This window comes from Taeniopygia guttata, chromosome 17 (genome assembly GCF_048771995.1).
Source record: "Taeniopygia guttata chromosome 17, bTaeGut7.mat, whole genome shotgun sequence".
In the NCBI taxonomy this organism is placed as follows: Eukaryota; Metazoa; Chordata; class Aves; order Passeriformes; family Estrildidae; genus Taeniopygia; species Taeniopygia guttata.
Window position 1 is genome coordinate 9,600,884 of NC_133042.1, and position 26,253 is coordinate 9,627,136.

Here is a 26,253-nt window from a genome sequence, read left to right on the forward strand (position 1 = left end):
GCCCAGGCTTCTGAGCAAACATCCTCTGGAGAAGTAATTCAAAGCCGGGCAGTAAACAAAGCTCCAAAGCCTTGGCCCCAGAGATGGGAGTGCAGCCGCTCCCTGCCAGAGAGTCAATAACGACAGGCGAGCAGAAAGGAAGGAGCTGGAAGAACAAGAGTCATTAGTGGAAACTTGTTGTTTGTGCTAATTAGATCATTATCTGGAAACTGCTATTGATGTTGCTATTTTAGCTCCTGCTGCTGTTCACAACTTTATTTTATCCATGTCTATTGACTGCCCACACTCGTCTGTATCCTGCAGAAAAGGCCGGTGGTGCCGCCCACACCAGGCCAGGATGGAGAGGGTTTGTGTCCCGTGCCAGGCAGCACCTCCTTCCCCACCGTCACCTCAGCACCTGCAGTGTCCTGAGATACTCAGGAAAAATGTTTCCCTGCTTGTCACAGTGTGCCCTGTGCTGTTATTGATCTAAGACAGACAGTGGATCATGTTACTTGGTTGTTAAGTAAGGTGAGAGGAAGAGAGAGAAGGACTTGGACACATGTAGGATTTCTGCCATTTCCCATCTGACAGCCAGCACAGCCCCTCAACAGATAAGTAATATTGATGTGGGCCCTGTACATGATCACATTTCCCCATTGGTGGTATAAGCCATAATTTAATAACCTCAACCATTTGCTTTTTGTGCTACATCATCAAGGAGTGAAGCCTGAATAACAGAGCTCTCAAGTTGATTGACTTTGATTTATTAGAGTCACTATTCTTCCTCCTGAAAGCCACGGTGCCTCCTCACCCCTTGAGTGAGGAGAGCTGTGTGCTGAGGGACCTGAGCTGATGGGAGGACAAACATGAGGCTCAAGACTCAGCAAACCACACATCAGGGAGCTGGGTTTGCCTCCAAAACTCGCATTCTCCTTTTCTCCTGCTTGTTCGCCAATGTATCTGAACCTGACCTGCAGAAGGGCTTTTGTATTTCCACTGATGAGGCAAAGGAAGAGGGGAAATTGCATCACATCACCGTAAAAGGCTTTCAATTTTGTCTTTTACTGCAATTTCATACCACTTTCACACTACACCTGCAATAAATTCAGCAATGACACAAGTTAACTTAATTCTGCAATCAGAACTGCAAAAAATATTCGTCTCCCACAGCGGCAGTTGAGGCAGAGGGCAGGAGGCATGGTGTGGGGACACTGCCCCCTTCCCGGGCCATTCCTGAGCGCACAGATGTGCCACATGGCCCCTGGCACTCAGGTTGGTGGCAAGAGGCAGGCAGAGCACTGTGCCCTCCTGCCTACCTTGCTGCACACAGCCAGGATCGCTCACTCCCGCTCCCTAACACTTGCCGCATCTGGGATAGCCGTGGGGAACGGGAACACCGGGAAACGTGAGCACCTGGCGGAGGTGTGAAGCCAGGCTGCCTTCAGCCATCCTGCCTGCGCTCCCTCGCTGAGCTCTCCTTAACACACTGCCACACCCGCCAGCACTGCACTGCCAACAGAAACGCGCTCAAATAAATCACCTCCAAGTTAAAAGCAGCCATTAGCTATTAGCAAACACCGCAGGCCTGTGGGCCAGGGTAATTCAATGTGATATGCTTGGGCATGCAAGGTAATAGGTTGCAGCTGAATACCATGTGATATAATCTCTTCAATGGGAGGTTAAATGAGGCTGAGACAGAGACCAGATGGATTTATCTGGGTAGCGCTGATGATTTTTTGTGTGTGTGCTTAAGGTGAAGTGAAGGTAAGCAAGGCAGAAATAATCGGAGAAAAGCACGAGCTGGGCTGCGTGCAGTTGGGGAAGGGATAGCAGGAGCTCAGGACCGCATCCTGCTGGAACAAACCAAGCGAGCTGGAGGATGCTCTCAGGGCAGTACAGATGGAAACAGCCAGAGAAAAATAAATACTTTATCAATTTCCCCTTACGGAGGAACAACCAGAGGGCAGAGCGAGACAAGTCAAGCGTAGCTGGGCAGATGTAGGCACCTCAGTGCTATTTCAGCAGGAATTTGGAGCCCAAACACCACCTCTCATTCACTCAGGCCATCTGCAGCAGGCAAAGGGACAGACCCAGTGTGCCCTCTCAGGCTGAGGCGTGACAGCAATGCCCGTCAGCATAGCCAAAAGAGGGGCAGTTCCATGAGCAGAGTCAGTACCTACGAAAATCAAGTGCTCAGCTTCTGCTTGGAGCACTTTGTTCTTGCTCAGGAGGGTTAACAATGAGCTGTGGGACCACTGTGAGGCACAGCCAGACATCTGCAGAGGGAGCAGGATCTCTGAGAAAGCAGAGGAAATCCCTCCCTGTGAGGGTGGGCAGGCCCTGGCACAGGGTGCCCAGAGCAGCTGTGGCTGCCCCTGGATCCCTGGAAGTGTCCATACCAGGCTGGACAGCGCTCAGAGAAACCAGGGATAGAGGAAAGTGTCCTTGCCCATGGCACGGAGTACGATGAGATTCCCCCACATTGAGCTATGCCATGAAGTGCTCCCTGCTCCAGAAGGTTCCAATCAACCTCCGCAATGACAGAGACGGGAGGACGAACCAGCTCCTCCACACTCATCACCACGGGCCACTGACAGGGCTCAGTCCGGCGCAATGAGGGGAAACCCTGGACATTGCTATGCAAACCCCCACTTCACCCCGGGGGCGCACTGACAGCCCGCGGAGCCCGCGGCCCGGGCCGCCCCTTCCCTCACGGCTCTTCCCTCACGGCCCTTCCCGCCCTCACGGCCCCTTCCCGCCCTCACGGCCCCTCCCGCCCTCACGGCCTTTCCCTCACGGCCCCTCCCGCCCTCACGGCCTTTCCCTCACGGCCCCGCCGCCGGGAAGGCTCTAGAAGCGCCGGGCTCTGCCCGCCCCCGCCATCCTCCCGGGGACATACCCACGGTTCTGCTCCGTGAAAGCCAAGGGCATCGCAGGCACCGGACCCCATCCCGTCCCCGCGGAAGGGCTGAGCAGAGCGGGGCTGCCCGGCCCTCATCTTCGGGCAGCCCCAGCACAGCCTCTGGGGACTCCCACATAACGCAGTGCAGGAGCCGCGCCCCCGTCACCCCAAAATCCCGCCTGACCGAGCACCCAGCACAAGGACGAGTGCACCTACCCCGCCAGGCTCGGGCTGCAGCGGGACGAGATCTCCCCTCACGGCCAGGGCTCCGAACCCCCTCGCCTCCCCGGGGCGGCCGCCGCACCCTCCTGAGGGCACTGCCCTGCCTGAGGGCACCAGCCGGGTACAGCCGGGCTGGGAGCTCCCGGCTGGTCATTAACTGCAATTAGCGAGCACCTGCCCGCCCTTCCCCTTAGCAAGAGGCCGCAGGTGTGCGGCAACCGACGGGATCGCTGTGGGGTCTGTGCAGTGCTCCAGAACGTTCGGCAGGGAGGTGTGGGACGGGACAAGGAGTGTCCGGAACCCAGGGCAGATTTTAGGGGATTTACCTGGAACAACCTGATGCAGAGACAGAACACAAAGGCGACACGGATTCACGGAGCGAGTCTGGGCACATTCAGGCTGCACACAAGCCTGCAGGGAAGAGGGTTAAAATTCTGGACTCACTTGCTTCAAATTTCTGTTAGATGTTGTTTTATTCTGATTTCTACTCAGAAATTAATACCAGACCCAGTGTGTCTGATAACAAGGAAGATTTCACTGGTATACAATATTCATATCATATATGTCATAAATAGAATCATGAGTGCAGTGCTGTGGTATTCTCTGAAGAGAATATATCCAAAAGTGCTGTTAAAAATCCAACGCCTTTCCTGTATAGTTTCTTTAGCTAGAGAGGTACCTCAGGATTAACAGATTATCAGTGCATTAGCATTCATATCCTGGATAAAGTGTCTCTGGTCATTTGCATGGGCACGGACTGGTAACTTAAAGGCTCTATGCAACTGGATGCTAAATAATATTCAGAGGAAATTGAATTAGACAGGAGGAAAGAGAAATGTGACTGCCATTAAATCTCTAAAGTACATTCCTGGTTTATTCCCTCCCACCCCCCGAGAATAATATAGCATTCAATTTTCCAATTATATAAATACATGAACAGTGGATTACTAGAGGCAGATAATTGAATATTTTGACTATACTACAAGGGACCTTTCATATTTGAAGTGGAAGATGAATAGAGCATGCAGCATCAGCCTGTGGATGCACGAGCTATAAAAACCTCTATTAGATCCAGAGAGTATAAAGGTCTCCCATAGAGAGAGAGATCTTATCAGTGTTCAATATACAATAGTTAATTTATTCCACTGATACCAGGGTAAGTTATACAACTGCAAAACTGGGATATTTCAGGCCACACATCGTAGTACTTCAAAGGTGCAGGGAAAGGCATTCGCAGTCATAGCATTTCAAATCCAACTCCTCTGTAACTCTGTCTTTACAGGACATCAATCATGAGATGAGAGGAACTGTAAGCTATTTTCCAGTAACACACTGCCAATCGCAAGACAAATGTCAGATGTCACAAAAGGAGAAGTAACCATTTTTCAACCTGTGAATGTCTTCAAATATATTACAATGAAAGTGTGAAAAAAATGACCCTTTCAGCTTCATTTGTTCTGACAGGTGCCAGACTTTGGAGTTCTGCATTTTATCTTCATACTGCAATAATCTTTATGACATTTGAACAAGGCTGAGGGCAGTGGCATTAGTGAGTCTACAACTGTCCTCTTATGTACAATACATAAAATTTCAAAGTCCGGCTGTTGAACTAAAAAATATCATTGACTACTATTTTATTTGTGTTACAGAAAAAGATAAGGAGAAGGGATGCCCACATCTGAGATTAACACATGCTGGGGACTAGTTTTGTGTGGGCTCAGCCTGACTCCTGCATTGCATTGCACTGCCATGCTGCTATTGCCACTTGGGAAAAACACATGCTGCTTAAAACTGAAATCAGGAAAAAAACTCTACAAATATTCCCTGAAGTGAAAACTCACTTGATGCACCATGTGTGCATTTAGTCCCTGACTTGAAACAGGTGGACTCCCCCCAAGTGACACAGCACGTCTCGGGGCACCCGCCACCGAAACATTTTGACATGGAGCTCAGGGAATGATATCCGACCCAAAGCTCAGTGCCCATCTCAAAGCTTTGCCATTTCTAATAGCATGGAGGACACAAAAACATAAGCCAAGTCAGTAACATTAAAGAGTAGAACAAAGGAGGAAAATCAAGCTTAGATGCAGCCATTCATTATTGCAATAAATGGGAGACCATAAAGAATTTCACTCAACACCCCTGAAGTTCCAAGTCATTCCTGTCCTTCCAGCCAGTCTCATGTTCTGCTTAGCCCCCACAAGAAGTGTGATCATGGAAGTCATGGTTCATTTCCTGGATAATAAAACCCCTCTGTACAACTCCAGCTCTACAGCCCAGCAGTTTTGACACATCCTTAGATCTAATTTGTACAGAGTTACACTGTTATTTAAAGGAAAAATTAAGGATATGAGCAAAGACACAAAGAAGATCTGCTCCAGATGTTACTGTAGGTTCCAAAAGGGTAACAAACATGCAAAAGACAAAAAAATGAGCAAACCTAGAATACAGTTAGTTTAGGCTAAAGTCAGTGACAGGGTTGGTTCCACTGGAATTTAGATGACCTCTTAGGCCTTTACACTGTATACAGCTTTCTGCAGAAGCAGTGCTGAATCCCTGAAGACAAAACCACCACTTGATTCACCAATTTGACTTAAGAAAGTAAATCTTTTTCTGTGAATAAGTGTGAGCTTATTGGTTCTGTGGAAGCAAAAGGATAAACAGTTTTAGTTCTTTAAAAAACTAACAGTACTTGTCATGGCAAAGACATGTACAAAGAAGTAGAAGCCAAAATATTATTTCAGTGCTTTAAGACTGACTTTAAAAAATAAGTACACAGACACTGACCAAATCTGTATTGATTTCAACACCTACAGTCCAAGCCATAGAAAGAAGATAATCAAGACCTGAAGCCTGACCACAAGTGTAATTTGAGATTTCAGTTCTCCAGTCTGGTATTTGTGATTGCAGTTCCTTCCGTGGTTGCTGTGACATGTCCTGTGCACACAAAGCAATGTAATTCCTTTGACACGAGTGTGCCTCAGCCAGTGCAGCCAATCCCATGACACTGGTTATCATCCCCTGTGGTCTGGTCCTTCTTTTCCACACACTCAGGATGAATGCACAGTTTGTCACGGGATTTGCACGGTAAAACCCACAGAGAGGTGAAGAAATAGCCATTGCCAGAGTCATTATTTGAAAAAGGGAGGTTGCAGTAGACTTTTTGAAAAACATAAATAAAAAATAGAGCTGGAAGAAGTAGTTGTCACTGAAATGAAGGGATTTCAGTCCAGTCTCTCCTGCAGCAGTACACGTACCTGGCTGGTATTAACGCCCTCAGCTGCGGTGGTTTCTGTACCCCGAGCAGCCGGTGGCCGTGGGGCTGGCGGGGGCCCCGCGGGGCTCGGCGAGGCCGCAGCCCCACACCAGGCGCTTCCCATGGGCAGCCAGGCGACACTCGCACAGCTCGAGCAGCGACAGCACCTGCCTGTGCAGCGGCAGCGCCTTGTACTTCTTCTGGGCCAGGCAGAAGAACGCTTCCACAAAGGCTTGCAGACACATTCCTGCAAGGAAAAGGTGCTCACAGAGACTGGAGTGCGGCATTTCTAGTAGCCTGATTCCTTAGGGATAATGCAACGTCTTTGTTGTGGCAGAAAGAGCAGATGAGTGTGATGAGTGTGAACACAAACAATCGTGCTAGATTTCGTGCATCTTTTCATTTAAATAGCAGCAATCTGGAATGCTCAGAAAGCAAAGAAATTGTCTGTCCCTCAAAGACCAAAAGCCAAGGCTTTATGTCACACTCATTGGGTGCTTCAAGGCAGGGTAAGCCCAGGCTGGGTTACAGATGGGTGACATTCTCTGTCACTGAGGCAGCTTCTGGTTTTGCAGACCTCAGCCTGCAATCCAAAGTGGTACAGCAAGGACCCATTTTAGGATATCAGACTATTAAACTGATGTAGTATTAGCCTTGATTTTTGCTGCCAAAATTATTAAGTTGAAACCAAATGAGACACACAGTAACATACTGAGCATCACGGAAAACAATCCAGCGGAGTGAAAAACAAGTTTATGTCGGCAGCCGAATGGAGTCTTTTAGAGATGGATCTGACCCAGAAGTTCACACCAGTGTGTTATTTCAGTCTGTAGCACTATGAAGGTAACCCCATTACTAAGTATCACCTTAGCAAGATATGAGTTTATTTGAAGCACTACTTCCCTCCTACACAGCCTCTACCAGGTACAAACCCTTTTGAAGGTGAAGAGGCCATTTTTTCAGTCATACCAAAAACTCCACAATAGTTGTTTCAACTGAATGAAAAACAAACAGCTGAAGAGTGAGTGCAGTGCCAAAAAATGTCTCTGCTATAATACAACTGCTCTACCCCTTCCCACACAAGAGTCCCCTGCAGAAGCCCCATGCTGCAGGGGAGACTCTTCAGCTGCTGTTCGATCACATCTCACTAATAGCACATTACCGGAGCCAAGGGGAAGAGGAGCTGAGTATTAACACTAATTATTGTATTTAAAACCTTGATGTAATACCTACTCAAATTCTTAATTAACAAGCCAGACCCCAATTGGTTGTGCAGAATGCCACAAGCTCTCCCAGTTTGAACATACACTTAAGAAGATTATTTTAGGATGAGATATTGAAAGGTTTGGGGTTTTTAACTGTGTTGGCTTATTGATGCTGTAGGAAAGGCACCTTTTCAAAATATGACAATTACATTCTGAAGTATAATTTCTCTCAACCAAGGCTGCAGCTGGGGTCGTTTACGATCTTGGCTGTAAAACAGCTTGCAAAGGAATTGTTGAGTTATCTGAAAGCAGCAGCTGCCAGCTCAGTAAATTATTTTATCAGTCACGGTGAGCTGCAGGCAGGGAAAGCACCTCTGGTAACACACACACTTTCTCCCCAGAAGTGACACTCATGTGAAGCATATTATGAAAAAAGTTAGAAGCTGTTTTGGAACAACAGAATCATGCTTGTCTTGGTTACAGCTGGGGGTGGGCTAAACATAAAGCCAACAGAAACAGGTGGATAGTTTGCCTTTCAACACCTAAAAAGCATCTGGTTCATTGACACCATACACAAATCTCTTAGGTTTTGAAAGCCTGAAGATTCAGTTGCAAATCTGTTATTTTTCCTGGTGAAGTTCTACCAGCCAACCATCTAAGCGATTTATAGCCTGAAATGCTAAATGCAAATACTCAAATTTATATAGCTGTGAAATTGAGGTGACCCTCACGTACCTAAAGTAATACTACCCTGAAGGGTAACTGCCACAGCACTAACCAGGAGAATTGGTTGTGTATGTGCATGCCTCAGGTGTACATGGCTTCTTCCCATTTCTATCAAATGTTTGAGGTGTACTTGAGCAAATAAATTGAAAAAAAAAAAATCCCAAAAGTCAGATTTCATAGCTTTTGAATACAAACCTGGGTTACTTGATTCCTTGTGGTCAATGCTCATGCTGTTCCACCTCCTTGTGATATCAATATATAGGATATCTACAGCGGCCATTGAAAAATTGCTATTACTCAGTTTGCAGTTTCTGTTAAAAAAGCAACAAAATAAAGATGAGATTTTCATTACATCCAAACTCCCAAGTTAGGAAAAATTCTGCAAGGGAAACTTGCAGGAGAAAAGTTTACCCATGTCATGTGTACAGACCCACTGTAACATGCTCAGTCTAACAAAACACACACAGCAGAGAGCAAACAAACCAGCATTCATTAAGTGCTCCTATCTGAATGGAACAGGCCCAAACCCAGAATATTTCAATTAAAAATATGACTCAGCTGTTACACAGAGCTTTCTCCCAGGGTATTGCCAGTATTCTGAGGCTGTAAGAGATGGAATTAATTGGTACACTGCAAAACCCACCACAGATCTGCACAGACTATCTGCATGAGGCAGGATTTGCACAGAGAAATACCCTTTTATTTGTCTGACTGATCCCATTTGGAAAAAGCACAGCCTTGCTTCTCCATGCCTGAACATCGAGAGGATTTGCCCTGGTGGAATGGAACCTGCATGGAAAGCAGCCCTGGATGCAGCTCGGGCTGCAGGGCTGCGGAGCTGGGACTTTGTGTGGCCTGAGTCCACAGTGCAGTGTTGATCAGCCCTGGGAACAGCCCCGTGTCCAGGATTTCCAGATGTCTGGCAGCCTGGCTGCCACCACTGCATGTGCCAAAGAGCTGGCCAAAATTTCTTGCCAGAAAAGAAAAAAAAACCAAAAAAAAAACCCCAAAAAAACCATCCCAAACTCAGATAATTGAAGCAAATCTCACTCTTTAGTAATCTCAACAGAGCTCCTTTAAAACAGAGTAAGGCCTTGTCTAGATAGCCCAAAACCTCCCAGGCAGCATCCAAGCAAGACTACAGTCAGTATTTCCCTTTTAGCCACTTTTTAGAATGAAGAAAATACTAAAGGAGGAACAGATTTTGATGAGCCAGAATTTGGGTGGACAGTCTTTGCAAGCACTTGCCCACACACAAAATCCCACTCGTGTACCATTTTTCTCCTGAAAAGTGATAAAACACACGGAAACCTGACCTTCCTTCTGAAATGAACAGCAGTGACAGCTCTTCAGAAAAGGGCCTTATAGCTGCCATAAATGCTCTGGGAGAAAATAAACAAAAATATCTGCCAGTATTAAAAAGTTTAATTTAACATGCATTAAGAAACTGCAAATGCTATTTCATTGCGCTATGGCAATTTATCTGAATATTCTTGAAAGAAAATGTTGGCATTTATTCTGTGTTCCTCTGACAAGTGCCAAAATAAGGCTGGATAAAACTACAAAAAATACAGAACTGGATGCAATCCTGTGCTGGTCTGTGGATAGAGCAGATGCCTTCAGACATTTTCTATATATCATAATTTGTACAAACCAAGTTGTTTTATATTCTTTCCTGAATGCTAAATGCATCTGCATAGAAACAGGATCTGTGTTTTAAGAGTACATCTGCTGCTGCTGCTCATTTCTTTTGTCATAGTCAATGAAAGACAGAAAATGAGGTATTTGTACCATGACTAGAACAGATATAGCCATAAAAAACAATGAAAAAAACCCTCCTAAATAAAAAGTATGTGAAAAAATAAATTGAGTTCCTTGACATTGCAAAGTGCAATTTCACAATGCAAATCCTCCCTGCACGGTGCATCAGGGACTGGCATTTGGGAATCCTTCCTGCGGCCTGGGGCGGCCGGCGGTGCCCCCACAGCCGACAGAATCACATCAAGTGACCCAATTTCAGTTGTCACTTCCTCACAATGATATTTCTACCGTTTACTGGGAATCTGACATGTTGACGAAGACGGCAAATTGTATCTGCCAAAGCATCTCTGATCTGCTGTCAAATAAAGACCCAACTTCTTCCCAGACACACACTCGTAGGCCAGTATTTCTGGAGCTTGAATGGATGAAAGTGTATTTTAGAACAGAGCAGGCACTGGCTCCATGCTGGAAGGCATCACAAAGGCCACAAGCTGAGGGTGTGCCACCAACAGGGCCAGCTTCTACCTCACTGACCTTATAAAGGTGCGGAACCCCGTTGGCCCCAGCTTGGTTGTCCCTTTGACGCCGAGGAAGCGGATGAAGAGGGCGGCCACCCTGTCCACGAGGCGCAGGTAGCTGAAGTGCCTGGCGTACTTGGGGAACACCTGCTTGAGGAACAGCGAGGGCAGCGCAGCCTCGGGGCTCGCGGCGGGCGGCTCCTCGGGGCTCGGGCACCTGCGGAGCAGAACCACAGAGGGCTCAGCTTGGGAGGGATCCGAGCTCGTCCCAGCCAGCCCCTGCCACGGGGACACCTCCCACACACCGGGGTGCTCGGGGACACCGAGGCACCGCTGCTGGGGTGGCACTGTCACGCTGCGCTTTACAGAGCACACGGCCCTCTACGACTGCTGCTGCAAAAAAATTATTATATTCTTTTGTATCCACACTTATATTCACTGAGGTTTAATGTCTACAAATGTGATCACTGTTTTTATAAAAGTCTTTAAATAACAAGCTTAGGTTGTTATTTATTGATAATGTTCCTCTTTGCTGCAGATAGCAAAGTAGAAAAATTATATATTTTTGTCATTAGTTAAGTAAAGCTTCGTTATTAGTTTTGTTCTTTCTCATGTAAGATCGGATGGTGGTGTCACTGCTGTTGATCACCTGCCAAAAGAGCAAGAGTATGTACAGCCAAGAAAACAAGCACACAGGCTTTTATTTTTAATCTTTAAAGGTCTGTTCATGAATTTAAAAATTCAAATCTTCAGCCAGTTGAACCAGACCTTGACCAAATGTGAAACCTTGTACTCAGCAGAGAGGAGGTTGTGCTTTGTGTAACACAACTCTCATTTTAATGATGCCTGGAAGCCCCAAACCCTTTCTCATTCTAAATTCAACAGCATTTTGAATTGTACATTATTAATTCATCATTAATGTTTTTAGTTAAAAAAATATAAATCTTTACTTTAAAAGGCAGAAGCAGAGTTGAACATTTCATTTTTTATAGCAAACACTAGAGACTATTAAAGGGATCAGCTTCAGAGCCCTGAATTGTGCCCAGCACTCTCGGAGTGTGGCTGGAGATTTGTCCATCCACCCAACTCCCTGAAACAGGGCTTGGGAACAACAAACATCTCCTCCTCTGCAGACCTGCAGCTCCTTCCCAATCCACTCCTCTTCCCTGCTGAACAGCAGTCCCTGGAATTTCTGATGAAGTACTTTAAAGGAGGTTTTTTTCAGCCCTTCATTTTTCAACCTCCATGCTCCACAGCAATGAGAAATGTCACAAAGAAAACTCAAACCAGAACCAGTGCTCTGGACACAATCATCCCTGCTGGGAGCCACAGAAGGCTCTGTCTCCCTGGCTGAGGGGGAATGGACACAGTCAAATTACTAAAATATCTTTGGTTTGGTTTAGGGCATAAAAAGAAAATTGTATTTTGGTCAAAGAAAAAATATTCTTGAATGCAATAAAGCAGAGGCTCTAAATTACCACCTAGAATTTCCTGCTTCCCCTCCTTTCTAGGAGAAAAGCCCACAACTGTCTTTGAGGTCATGCATAAAACTCAGAACCAGCATCCCATTTCAACTTTTACTGAAGTTTGGAGAGAGCTCTTAAATCTATATTTCTTATTGGAAAAGTATTTTAAAATTAAAACCAGCGTTTTTTTGTATGCTACTGCATGTCTCATTCCTTTCCACTTATACATTGGGAAAGTCTGTAAAATATTTAATCAGAACAAGAAAACTTAATCTAGCCTTTATTGCCAAATGTTGTACTGACATTTGGGAAAAAAAAAATAAAAAAGGGAATATACTTCTTGGTTTGCTTTTGCCGGTTAGGACTTTTATAAAGTTTAATGATTTGTTTTCATTCTTTAGCTTCCCTCACAAGATTTCCTTACTTTTCCTTTTTTAAAACACTAGAGCCCAATTAATATGATCAAACAATTTGAATTACAGTGAAAGATATATTTGGCAGTTCTAATAAAACTCAGACTTTCCAAAGCAAACCTGCACAAGGGCTTGCCTGTGTCTGCACTATGAATTGATCCACAAACCTGCTTATTCTGCACACTTACCTTCCCTGATTTACACTGACTATATTCAGAGTACAATTCTCCACTGCTACCACAGACACTATCTCAATAAAAGTTTATTTTCTGTATTATTCACACACCTGTGTGCCCTCACCTCGGTGTGGTCTCAACATGACTAATTAAGACAAACAGCCCGGGTAGGTGCCTACAGCCAAGTGCAGTGCCTATAAATACAGAATTTTACTGTGATTGCATATTTTCCAAGGAAGGGGTGCACAGCCCGTTTTTTGCCTGAGCACTCAGACAAGTTCACCCCCTGCAATGCCCCGTTTTGTGTTCTCCAGTGTTTGGCTGCCACCTGCCAGCGCCACAGGGGTCACCCAGCCAAAAACAAGCAGAGCTTCCTCAGAGCAGAGCAGAAGGAAGAAAAAGCAGGGAAAAAACAAGCAGACAGGAGTAGAGATGATGTCAAGAGTGCAGGAGGAAGGAGCTACAAAGAGCAGAAATACAGCTCCGAGTCCAGCAACAGTGAAAATGTGAGGGGGATTTTCATGTCCGTGTCTGCCTTTAGCTCAGCTGTCACCTGGAAAACACAGACATAATCATTTTTGTAATCTCACAGAATGATGGAACAGTTTGAGCTGGAAGGACCTTACAGCCCCTGCAGGTCCATCCATGGGCAGGGACACCTTTCCCTGTGCCCGGCTGCTGCCAGCCCTGCCCAGCCTGGCCTGGAACACTGCAGGGAGGGAAGGGGCAGCCACAGCTGCCCTGTGCCAGGGCCTGGGAACCTCAGGGACTCACTGAGTGCTGCCGTGGGGCCCTGGGGAAGGGACCAGGAGCTCCCATCTCCACAGAGCCCTGCCCAGCTTCCCTCCATTTGCTCCTCTCCTGTGGGGCTTCCAACAGGCATGGGGAGGAGAAAGCTGAGCCCACTCTTTAAAGCTGCGCGTTAGAATTAATTGCTTTGACTGACACAGCTGAGTCAGGCAAATGAATGAAAGGTCAAATATAAGGTAATGCTTCTGTTGCCACACAGAAAAAAAGCAAAGCTTCATTTACATACTAATGTCTGACCTCAATACATTAGTTTCTCTAATTCTGCAGCTTATGAAAGATCACTCTTTAGAAATGATCAACTGTGGTGCAGCTTTAAAAAAAAAATAAAATTTTAATAAAGCTTATGGAAATTATATCTAAGACTACTTATCTTTTATACATGATTACTAATTTATTAATGTTTCCTCCATCTATGTTTTATTCCTTTCTTTCTGACCAGCCTTAATCTTTATGCAAATACAACTTGCTAAGGGACAAACAAATTTGCAACTACTAATTAAAGGCTTCAAAATTTGCAGCATTTTGTATGCTTGTATATAAAATTTAGCTGTCAAATTCAGAGTAAAATGGGGTAAGAATCACAATATTAATATTTCTAAGAATGCTTAGTTGATGTATTTTACATTTAGGGCAATTGCTAGAAGTATAAATTAAGCAATTTCAGTATCAGCTTACAAGTGCTTACCTAATAAAAGAAAATACTATGTTCTGGATTCTGAAGCTATAATTATTCCCTCAGCTGAGCCTCTATTCTCCAAGCAAGGACTATGTTAACATAGTTAAAAGCAGAGAATATTTTGCATGACAAATCTATCTACTCACCCATTTATCACCACAGAATATGGACCTCCCAAAGAACAGGTAAGTGTTTGTACCTGGAGTGTGCAAGAAGGAAATATATTCCTGTGCTCATTCACAGAAATAAATCATTTAGGAAACTAAGGCCAAGCTAGAGCACTGTCTCTGGATTATCAACCATTCATGAATTTTCTTTTATGAACTAATCCCATTATTTTATTAACACAGAGACTTCCAGCACTCCCAGGATGTCATAGCAAGCAGTTTCATGGTTTGCCTGCATGTTGTGTGAGTAATCAGCTTTTGTTTTGTTCTGGCCACTATGAGTGTCATTTGAAGAAAATGAATATTCATCCCCTCTTCACCCTCTGGCAAAGTAAAAAAACATCAATAGCACAAGAATTTCCACTTTGCAAAATAATAATATAGTTGCACAAAGATAGAAGCATTAAAAGAATGTTAAACCCACAGAGTAAGAGATTTTTGACATTATGTTGGAAAAATTATGGCTCTTCTATAGACTTTATTCAACACTTTGGAGAATCCTCAGTAAGGAGTCCATATTTCAAAGAGCAGAATCAATCAAACATAAGGATTGATAATCACCACGGTGTTGACAGACAACGAAAGTCTGATCACACCAAATACATTTTGAAAACACAGCAGCTGTCCTGTCTCTGGGAAGCAGAAAATGCTGCAAGCAGAATTTCCATCTCTCTCTGAGAGAAAAAAAAAAACAACCTGTATCTCAGTTAAAGAAACAAATTGGGTAAATCACCTCAGCTTCCAGGCCTGACGATGGTGTCTCTGTAGAAGGGTGAAAGGCACGGAGCACGCTGCTTGTTTTGGAGAGTTGGCAAACACATTTTGGTGAATCCATGGGTAAAATGTACTCCAAAGCTTTGCCATTGGCTTAAGAAAACCAAAATAATTGATGAACTGCTGGAGAAGTGCAGGCCAAGCCCCTGCAGCCTGTCAGCAGCCACCAGAGCAGCTCTCAGCGCAGCACCCGCCCGTTCCGGGCTCTCCGCTCTGTCCCTGGAGTGCTGCTTGTTTGCCACAGCCAGCAGCCCCTTCCGAGAAGGATGGTTCACTGCCTCTTCAGACTGATGGATTTATTATAAAAATAAACACTTCTCATTAAAGATTAAATAGCTTTTGGCAGAAAACAGAAGACTGGAAAGTTTGCTGCTTTCACATAGTGTTAATGAGTGTTTCCAAGATGTAGAAACTTGGCAGGGATCCTGCTCTGCTCCACACCAGGGACACAAAGCCAGGGAAGAGAACATTACTGACATTTTCATTTCATATGCAGAGAAGTCTAGAGCTGTGGTTTGATCTCTATAGCCCTCCCTAATTCATCGTTTAAATAATTAAAGGAGAAATGCATCTGAGGAGTCTCAGGTGCTGAAAAAACCCAGCTCCAGCTATTTCCTAATTATTAATTGAGATTCTTTACTTCCAACTTTCTCATTTTAAGAATAATGGTGGTATCATTCTGTATTCACTACAGATTTATTACTCTTAATGTAACACAAGCAGTGAATGCTTATGTTATTACCTGTCAGCTATGAGTGCAGCAGAAAATATGGCATTACTGTAATGAAATAATGGATAAACAATGCAAATCCTGCATCCAAAGACTTTGTTCCACTGTAGCAAAAATTATTACAGAACAAAGATCATTAAATATAGTCCCCCTACTTTATTTTCGGTGGAGGTAGCTGTTATTATTCCGAGTAGATTTATTTGTGTTCACTATTTGCTTTCAAGGTACTTATGTGCCTCATTATTTCTCCAGAGTTTCTTTTGTTTCTTCAGAAAAGTGTGCCTGAAAAATAATAATGCAGGATAGTGCAAAGGCAAACCAACAGTAAAGCCTGCGAATACACTGAAATTAGACCACCAAGTGTCTTACACTAGAGCAGAAAAAAAAAAAAAAAACCAAACAACCCAGGATATTTCTTCCCATGTGGAAATTATTCTTAGAAAGCACTTGTGCTTATGCTCGGACAGAAAACGAGCTTTACCCTGTCAGCCAAGGGAGCAGAAAGCAGCACTGCAATTGCATTTTATCAACCTTAATCCTCCTATTAAAGCAGGTGAATTCTCATACACAAAATAACACTCCTGATTATTACACTGCTATTAAATCATGTGACTTCATGCTTTCATTTTGTGGCTACTGGGTGCTAGGCAGTTTTATTGCTTTCTCAGTGTTTCAGAGACTAGAGACCAATTATTACTTAAAAATAAGCCAATCATCTCTCTTGCTAAAAGATGACTTGCAGCAGAAGTTAAATTATAGAGAACATCACTGCCCCCAATACATTAATTTCTGTCACTCTGTCACTGTAAAAATTTACAGCAGATATAATCTCTTTGAAGGGGGATCAAGTCATAGAAAGTACAAGCCTAGTTTTAAATAGAATTTTAATTTTAATGAAAGCTTCAGGGAATGATGTTTATGCTGCTTATCTTTCATACCTGGTGATTAAGTTAATTTATACTTAATGGAAGAGGATATTTCTAATCCCTAGACAGGCTCAACATCTGTCTGTGACTATGTTTTTGGAAGCCTTAAGCTGCTTGTGATTGATGTAATAAAACCAGGATCCTGCCAAACTGACACCTGAAGGATATCTGTAAGAGGGAAATGTTATTTTTCTCTTCAATGCTTCTGCTTAAGTCAAACCAAAATCCAAGCACTTAATATTGATGTCCCTTAAAATCCTGCTTTGCACTCCCTCACCATTATTTGAGTATGAACAGGGCAATAAGCAAACAGTTCTCAAATATGTTTATGATCCAATAATCACTCATTATGTGCAGTGCCTGAGACGTGTAACCTTCTGACAGCCTGAAGCTAATGAGAATAATAAACCTCCTGCAAAAAAAATCTGTGAAATAGTCTCCATTTTTCCTTCACTTCTCTTTCCATGTCTATTTAAAACCAAATGTTAGCAAAAATAAATGCTTGCATTTATCACATAATTATAACAGGGAAAAAAAGCCTTGAAATGTAAACATCTTTCCAGAAAAAGATAAAATTTTCAACTTTGTCCCAAGAAATCACAGTGCCGTCAAAGAAAAAAAAGATAGGTATTTCAGCAGTCATTTATATCCATGTTATGTTAAATTCTAATTCTCACAAGGCACCTGCATCTAAGAACTTTGCCCTGGTGTTCAGGCTATAATCCGTGTGTGCACATTCATTTATTCCATTTCACTGTTATCTGCTCCCAGTGTGTGATGGGCCCAGGAGCCCCACTCCAAGGAGTGATTTGTTTCTTTCTCAGCGAGGTGATGCACCTCAGCCTGCCCTTGGCTGATTGATTGGTTCTAACATCTTCTAGGCTGCATGAAATCTGATTTTTTGAAATCAATTTGTTCATGGGTTGTGCCATTCCTGAGAGAACACAAAGTACATGCCACGACTCGGGAGTCACATGAGGAACTGGAGACCAGGACAAAGCATTCAAGGCTCTCCCAGATATTTTATGCAAAACTCTCACATTTGGTTGTAGTTTTAGTTACACATAACGCAGAGATTGTAAAGATGTCAAGGAGACAGCTAAGAAATAAGACATTTTTATACCATATACACATAGCCCTGCTGTACATACAGACATAAATACACACTGTGTAACTACAAATTCTGTTTGTAGTATATACCTGTACACTTATGCTCTGAAAACTATCTGGTGGGAAGCAATTCAGTATAAGAGAGATTACAGAAAATTAGAAGTTACTGGAGTTTACATTACAGAACAACTGGGAAAATTGATTTAAAGGCAGGGTTGCTTCTGTGCATCACAAACACTCAAGAAGGTGAAAGGGAAAAAAAAGTCAAATTAAATACACATATATCTTTCATTTTAGACAAGGCAATTAAGCTAATATTCTGAAAATCAAATTTCATTCAAGAAGCATTTAACTGAAGATTAGTAATGGAAATTGTGCAATATACAAACGCCAGGGAAAACTCTACAGTCGAGAGTGCAGCTGAATCACTGCTCCTGCAGTAAGATACCACCCAAAAACTAGAGTATTTTAGCAAGCTACAGGCTACCTAGAGGTGAAGATGATTTTGCTGATAGCAGAAACTCAGCTCAAATGATTTACATATTGAAGTGTCAGGAAAAAAACACTTTGCACACAAGCCTAACTATTAATGCCCTTCCCTGTATGAAGACAAAAATTCAGTGAACCCCCCTGGACAGGGAAGGCACACACAGATGTTGCCTTTAGCTTTAAGAGAGGGGAAAAAAAGTGGTTTTAGCTTCAAACTACAACAGCTTTCTTGTATTGAAAAATAAAGAGGAAATTACAGGGGATGGAACGAGATGATCTCAAAGGTCCCTTCCAGCAGAAGGCTGACTCCACCAAACACTTAAGTAAACACTTCAGTACTTGATGAATAAGGTCAGAATTGCTATTGTTTTACATCCTATCCAATGTAACTCGAGCACATTTCTGACCATATTTAAGCTGAATTTTCACTGGTTCCAGCTGAAGCTTCCCATCAGCAACGCCCGGATACAGCAAACATCTGCATGCAACACAGCTCCCAGGGATGCTTTGAAGTCCTGCTGACTTCATGGTTTAAAAAACAAAGCAAAGCAACACAAAGCAGCTTACTTCGTTAGAATTCAGCCAGGGCAGGAGCAGACAGCAGAGGAGATCCAAGATCCACGTGGCAGTTTGGGAAGGAGGCTCGGACAGAGCTGAGCCATGAGCTGCTGCTCCTCTGCCCCAGCCAGAGCTGCTGGGACACTGCTGAGGACACAAACTGCACCTGAACCTGCCTGGAACCAGGCTCTCCTACCATCAGCACTCACTGACAACCTCTAATCAAATTACTGAATCCAAAGATGCATTTAGACATGCTGCTTCCACGTTCATTTTGATGCCATGTGGATAGAGATGAAGCAGCCACCTCTTTATTCCTGACCTCCCTTCTTTTTGGGAAAACCTTGGAGATTACAGCAACTCCTGTGGCTGCCTTACAAAAACTTGAGGAAAGTGACATAGTTTTCCTTTTCTATGTATTCTATCACAAAGGCTTTCTTTTTATGTAAGAATAATTGTAAGACAGGAAAAAGCAAAAAACCCCTTCTTAATGATCAACTTAAAATGTAATATGGTGTGAATATCTAAGAGATGTAATTGCTAGAGCATGTTTTGATACGTTCAAATGTTGGGAAAGTTCAGGTTTTATGGAGATACTTGTGACAGGTCACATTCCTTAGCTTATCTCCATTCCTTCCTCTACTGCTCATGAGAGAGAAAAGAAGAAAGAAAAGAGATGTCAATAAAAAAACTAATTAGATTAGCTGCATCTCAAAACATTGTGATTCAAGTCTAATTGGCCAAGGTAGTCCCCATTCCCAATTTGATAGCACAGCCCCAGAGCTGGGCTCACCCCAGTGCCAGGGGCACTGCACACACCAATTACTGCTAAAGCACACCACGGGCTTGGGCCAATTAATTCCACAGTGCTGAAAATGAAACCTTTTCAAATCCTGCAACCATATCAGTTCTTGTCCATTAAAATTTCCAAATGAGCTGGGCCTGTCATCCACTCACTGGCTGAGTACATTGTAAGCACTTCCAGCTGTCCCTCAATACGGGGTCATTGCAAGAGACTCAGGATAAGACTGAATTCACTCTTTATGTGCAAGTTAAAGTACAGCCTGTCCAGGTAAGATGTGAGTGCTTGGAATACAGTGTGTAAGCAAACACAGACCTGCTTGCAAAACTGGACTGTGAATAACAGCACTTTTTGCAGTGGTGAAGGCTAAAATAGGAATAATCATAAATTAATCTGTATCTATGCAAGGGATGTAGTTTTAGCTATTTTTATAGAAATATTATAACCCATTTTTAGTCAATAAAACATTTCAGATTATAGCCACTTAGAAATTAAAATATCTATCACCAAACTTAATGATCTTTTCTGTGCTGGGACTTCTGCCACTGCACATTCAAATTATTTGCCAAAGTTCTGCACTCAGTAGTGTATTTTTTGTTGTTGTACTACAACATAAGTGACTCTTAAAACCAGTGTGGAACTATTCTGTCAGTCAAGCACTACCAGATCCTTCCCTTTATGGAGGGACAATCTAACACTGTAGTTCATAGAATTTCCAATAGGGCCTGTCCTAATCAATAGGAGGAAGGTTAAATGCTCTTAAGGATGTGGCAGATAAATAATTGGAAAAGCAAGAGCAGAGACCAAGGATCAAGATACCACAACATCTGCTTCAGAAAACTGAAGAGAGTCATTGAGGCAAGTTCCTCTTGAGCTGGATGAGAAATAGCAGTAGAAATAAATACTCTCTACTACAGAAAAACCAAGTTAACATTTCAGTAATCTGAACTGAAGGAACATTGACAAACATCACATTTAAAAGTCTCCCTCACATGTCTAACTCATCAAAAGCTGCCCGGGCTAATGTAACAGACAGGAATTGATAGTGGAGCTGGCAGATTGCCTGATGAAGGACTGAACCAGAAAGCCCTGTAGGAAAGAGAAAGGGGCTAATTCAATGTGCTTCCAAAGGGCTTTGGCAGAATGAGCCTGAATATGAACGCTGGGTCATTTTGACTGATGGAGAAAAGAATTGTGTCAGCCTCCAAAATGAACCAGAGGAGAAAGATCAATCTCAAGAAAGCCACACATATGAGTTTATACAGTCTCAGGCAGAAATAAGACTTGGAGTGAAGAGGTGGTGCTTGAGAGGCATTTGAATAGCTGCAAACCTGAGCAGACTTGCAGGCAAAGGGATGCAGGAATCAACCAAAAGCTCTGGCAGTCAGCCCATAAAGTCAATTAGCAAATGGAAACCCAAACACTGATATTTCCATAGCTGGGTTTATTACATGCTTATTTTGATAGGCACTAAACTCACTCCATAGAATGCAAAAGGCACTGCCAACCCTGAGTAATGAATCCCTGAGGAACATAATACAGTTGCTCACAGCAGCGGAAACCAAGATACATTACAGGCAGCCTGAAGAACAGTCATTATTTTCTGATCAGTGATAGCTGCAGCACCAGCAGCCCCCATCCAGCCTCTCCACATGTCTGTGCACTGAGTTTCTGACCCTCTTCAACCACCCTGTCACACAATCATAACCTTACAATGCGGACAAAGAGATAAACACAGTAATAAATGGCAAGAATGACTTTATCACCAACAAAATCTAGGCTAATCATACTCTCGAGGCACCTCTGCACAGTGTATTTTCATTTTTCCATCAAACATGACTCTAACATCAGAGGAGGTTATGAAACTGAAGAAAAATATCTGGAAAATAAATGGAATATATCTGAACAGGTGATTTCCTGACTTTCCTTAAGAAAGTACAAAATTTCTCCTAAACATCAAGAAATTAAAGACAGCATTAGGATTTGGAAAACATCTTTGGAACATACAAAAGAATGACCAGAAATTAATTCATGTTTTCATTAAATACAGATCCCATTTTCCTCCTAGAAACTATTCACTTTTTCCTCTGTCATGGAAAGGAATCATTTCAAGAGCAAAAGTTGTGTAATCAACACAGTGGAAAAAATGAACCACTGTTTGTGCAAGAAAAGAGGAATATCTTTTGTGCAGCAAGTTCTACAATACCTTGTTTTGACTGAATTTCTTCCTAACACCAAAAGAATAAAATAAAAAAGTCAGTCTGACAGACATTAATATTTACAGGGTGCTCACAGAACAGAGTGACATTAGCCAATGTTTGCATGCTGATCTTGCAAAAATTTGAGAGCAACCACATTGGGGTTCTTCCTGCTCAGGAAATTTGTTAATCATATTTGACATTTGCTAGAGCCACAGGACCCTGAGAAGAGAATTGTACCTGACGTCTTTTAAAAAGAACAGAAAAAAAGAAGGAAAAAAAAAAAGAAGGGAAATAAAAAGAAGGGAAAAAATCAGAACATCACAAATAAATTTCAAGGCTGGTTTCAAATGGAAAAAAAGCACTGCAGTGGCATGTACAGAGAATAGCACCCAGGAAAAGATAAACTAGCAATGAAACAGCAAGGGCGTGATAGGTAATAAAGCAAAAGCATTCCGTTTGGAGGGCACAAGGAATTGATTGTTTTTGTAACAGCCATAGATTAAATTACATTTCATTTCCAAAGTGTTTCAATTCTTTCTTCTGTCAATGGCTATTTCAGAGCTGAATGAAAGTCATTATATTACTTAGGGGGCTGCACCTTCATCATCTCTAGCAGGGAAAAAGCAGATTTTATTCCCATGAGCAACTCATATTTCTAATGACATGCATGCCATAATACCATGATTTCTTTATCAAAAGAATAAAATGGTTCTTTTCTGTCTTGAAATATGTAAGAAACGAGGCATGGAAATGCAAGAGATCACACTAGGACACAGAGTAAACAACAGCAAACAAAATACAAAAGAGTCCTTATTGCTGGATTAATTAGCATTAATAAACCAGGGCATAAATATTTTTGACAGGACAGGAAAGCAGGTAATTAGCATTTTTGGGATGATATAAATGTTCCTCCTACAACATGCTGAGCACTCCTGCTCCAAATGATCTTGCCAGCTTGCGTTTATACCTCCAAACATCTGACATCCAGTGGAGAATACTCAGCATTTACATGAGACTGAGACTCCTTTTTGCTCCTCCAATCGAAGGCTATTTGAGGAAGAATAAATTGCTAATAATTAAACAAATAGTGAAACTAAAACCTTTCTACTACTATCAAGATTTCAAATTAGGCACAGAAAAATAGGAGTTTGCAAAGCCTTTTGAAATGGATTTTCTGTTGGAGGCACAACATACACAATGATTTGCATCAGTGATTATCTTAATTAAACTGCTGTTTACATAAGTAACGTTGATTTACTTTACATGTTGTTCAGTGTCATTAGACCATTCATTTAATTGTGCAAATTTCCTTTAGCTGAAGCCTTCTCCCACCTTCAGCAGGCTGTGAACAGCACCTCTGTTGTAAGGAGTGAATCCAGAGCAAGTTTAATAATTACTACACAAGCTTCAGACAAGTTTCAGTCACACAAATCACTGGGTTAGCTCCAGCATGTCAAAGGCCTGGATGTTTGCCATCATCTACTCAAGCCTTAAAACCCATGAGAACAGCAGTGCCACACAGACAGCAAAGATCAGTACCTGGCATGGTATTTTATAAAATGTTTTCACTTCCTTATGACGAGTGAAACTTCAGTTCCACATTAAGTGACTTAAAACTAGGAAAAGATCACTTCTGCTGTGGAAGAAAAGCCACCATGTATATTGAATTACATTGATTTGAACATGTATCAGTGCAGATTTTCAAACATTAATTGCTGGCAGTGCCAAGATGGTTACTAGCAGTCCCTGCATGTAAAGGCTGGAGTTGTGTTGGAAAAATTAAGAGAGATGTATGGAATGATAAACTGATCTTATTCAGATTAACTTTTTTTTCAATATTATACATCACATGATAGGAAGGAGGAAACCAGTATCAGAACACCATGAAGATGAGGGAAAATTAAGCTAAAAAAAATCTGAGCTATTAATCCTTCCTGATAATGAAGTACTTCGGGATGACTTCTAAAACTCACTTTCATTTAGATGCCTCATTTATTTTAATCTGGGAGATAATTAGAAGGAAATCAAAATTTCCACAGCAGAATATTTACCTGAGATGCAGCTCAGACTTCTCAGTATTTCCCCTGTGTGTTCAAACTCTATGTTATATATATTGCTAAAACCTTACTGAGATTAATGCCCATTACTTAATTAGCATCCAAATCTGAGTCTATGAGGCTTGCTGCTGGTTAGCTGTCAGAACAGCAATTCTATCAGATTTTTTTTGCTATCAATAGGCCAAGTTTTGGTCAAGAAGTTCCACAGATTCTGCACATCCCCACCAGCAGGTCCCAGGGCACTGCCCTGGGCAGGCTGACTTATGGGGCAGACACAAATATTCATCTCCAAGATGCTCTGCTAACCAGATTACCCCGGAAGAAAAGCTGCACCACTGATGAATTCCTGCTGTGAAGAGCCAGTGGTTTATCTCATCACCAACTAATCCTGTTATAAATTATTTAGCACTCTAAATGTATCAGAGAAGAATCCTTAGCTGAATGAGCCTTCCCCTCACACTGGCGTCCTCTAGCAATTTATTTGTAATTATCATTTGCCTTTTTTCCATATCTAATATGAAGTTAATGAATGCCTGACATAACTTCAGCAGAAGAAACCACCACGACTAGTTACATAATTACAGGTTTAAAAAACGATCTTTCTCAGCTCCATGCACTGAAGTAATCTTTAAGGGTAGAGGTTAAGTACAGGCAACACAGAGTATAAATTGCTTTGCAAAACGTTCTGTACACTGACCACAGCAACTTCTGTGTGGTACTGCCTTTGAAGGAAGAGCTTGATCTCATAATAATATTGCAGTAATACAGAACTTGTTAGTATTATCAGTCATGTCTTGTTCATGGGCCTCTGTCTACAAAAGGACAGCAAATTTGCACTTGAAATCATTATAGAATGTGAATAACATTTCAGGTCACCACTAAGTGCCAAGAGAAGAGCAAAATGGATACTTTAGCATGGAGGCAGACCTATGAGCAAGAATTTCTAGGGAAAAAATAAGAGGAAAAAAAATCACCCTTTCATGTCTTCAAGAACTGCTTAAAATGAAGTGTTTCATCAAAGAAAAAGATATGAGCCTGATCCCACCACAGGCATTCCTGTTCAAGCTGCTGCAGGCAGTTCTTCTCACTTCTAGATAGATTTAATTCTGTTTATTATTACAGATTAAGGAAGCAATTTTTAAATACAATATTCATACTTTTCAGCTCCAATGGGGCAATACATTCAGAGTAATTTGTGACTTTCAAGCAAATTAATACACAAATTTATGTCTCATTACTGTTTTGAATTAAAAAAAGGCCTCAAGTAGAAGCATAAAGAAACAAATCTGAGTTGCTAAACTGTTTGCACCAGTTAAGAGTAAGAGATTCCAAGGTAAGTAGTATATTCTGATTTACTACCAGCTTGTGGACCTTCTCAGTGAAAAATTATCTCATTTTTCTATTTATTGCAAGGCATGATGCAAAACCAGGGAAAATCAACAGACTTACTGAGTATCTTTCTTCTTCTTTTTCTGAGGGTCCATCAGCCGCAGAGTGTCTCTGATGACAGCAACTTTCACTTTTTCATCAACAGGGCTTGGGACATTTTCAAACACTCCAGGAGAAAGCTTTACATCACAGAGGGATAAAGTTATTCACTACAGAACTAAGGGTGATTTATTCCACATTTGCTCAAACTTCATGTGGTTCATCTATATTTTAAATACACAATGATGGATTACAAAACATTTCTTCAAGGATGCACAAATATCTTCACATTTTCAGTATGATGCTACAACAAATTCCTCTAGTAAACTGAAATATTAAAAAAAAGATTGTTGCCGATGTTGTCATTTATATTATGTATACAAAGATGAAAAAGATTATTAACAATCCCCTAAACACAATTAACGACTGCAGGAGATGATGAATAAATGCATTTATGACAGAGATGATGGAGAGCTTTCACAATTCCAATAAGTCATATTTCCTATGTATAAGATTAGCAATGATTTCAAAGCAGAAAATTACAGAGAACCTTAGAGGTTTCATATTAGCAGACAGCTTTCATCTTTCAAACAAGGAAAAAAGCCCAGAAAAACCAACCTAAGCGATTTCATTCCAATATCACATTAAGAACTCTTACCTCTTGCTCATGTTCTATTCTCATGCTGGGGTTTGCATTTACTTCCAGTAACATGGGCTTCAAGTCTTTCATCAGGAGAATGTCAAACCCTAAAATCTGTGCATAACAAGCAATATGTTACTTCAGTTCCACTCAGGGTGTTCCACAGAATGCAGTGTTTGTCCATATGGCAACACTGAGCAGGAATAAACATTCGAGGGGCAGAGAAGAAGTAGCTGAGAAACTCTCCACAGTGCTGAA

At 42.2% G+C, this 26,253-nt stretch overlaps 1 protein-coding gene across 1 annotated transcript in view; it reads right to left on the reverse strand.

The window, feature by feature from the left end:
* Positions 1 to 3,560: 3,560 nt before the first annotated feature.
* TTLL11 (tubulin tyrosine ligase like 11) overlaps positions 3,561 to 26,253 on the reverse strand; it is a 36,830-nt gene continuing 14,137 nt past the window's right edge. Inside the window, exons 5-9 of the mRNA XM_030286626.4 lie at positions 26,014 to 26,109; positions 25,377 to 25,495; positions 10,589 to 10,789; positions 8,489 to 8,604; positions 3,561 to 6,609 (exon numbers count right to left, since the gene is read on the reverse strand). Coding sequence (XP_030142486.4) covers positions 6,383 to 6,609; positions 8,489 to 8,604; positions 10,589 to 10,789; positions 25,377 to 25,495; positions 26,014 to 26,109 — 759 coding nt within the window. The 3' untranslated portion in view covers positions 3,561 to 6,382. The remainder of the gene's footprint in view (positions 6,610 to 8,488; positions 8,605 to 10,588; positions 10,790 to 25,376; positions 25,496 to 26,013; positions 26,110 to 26,253) is intronic.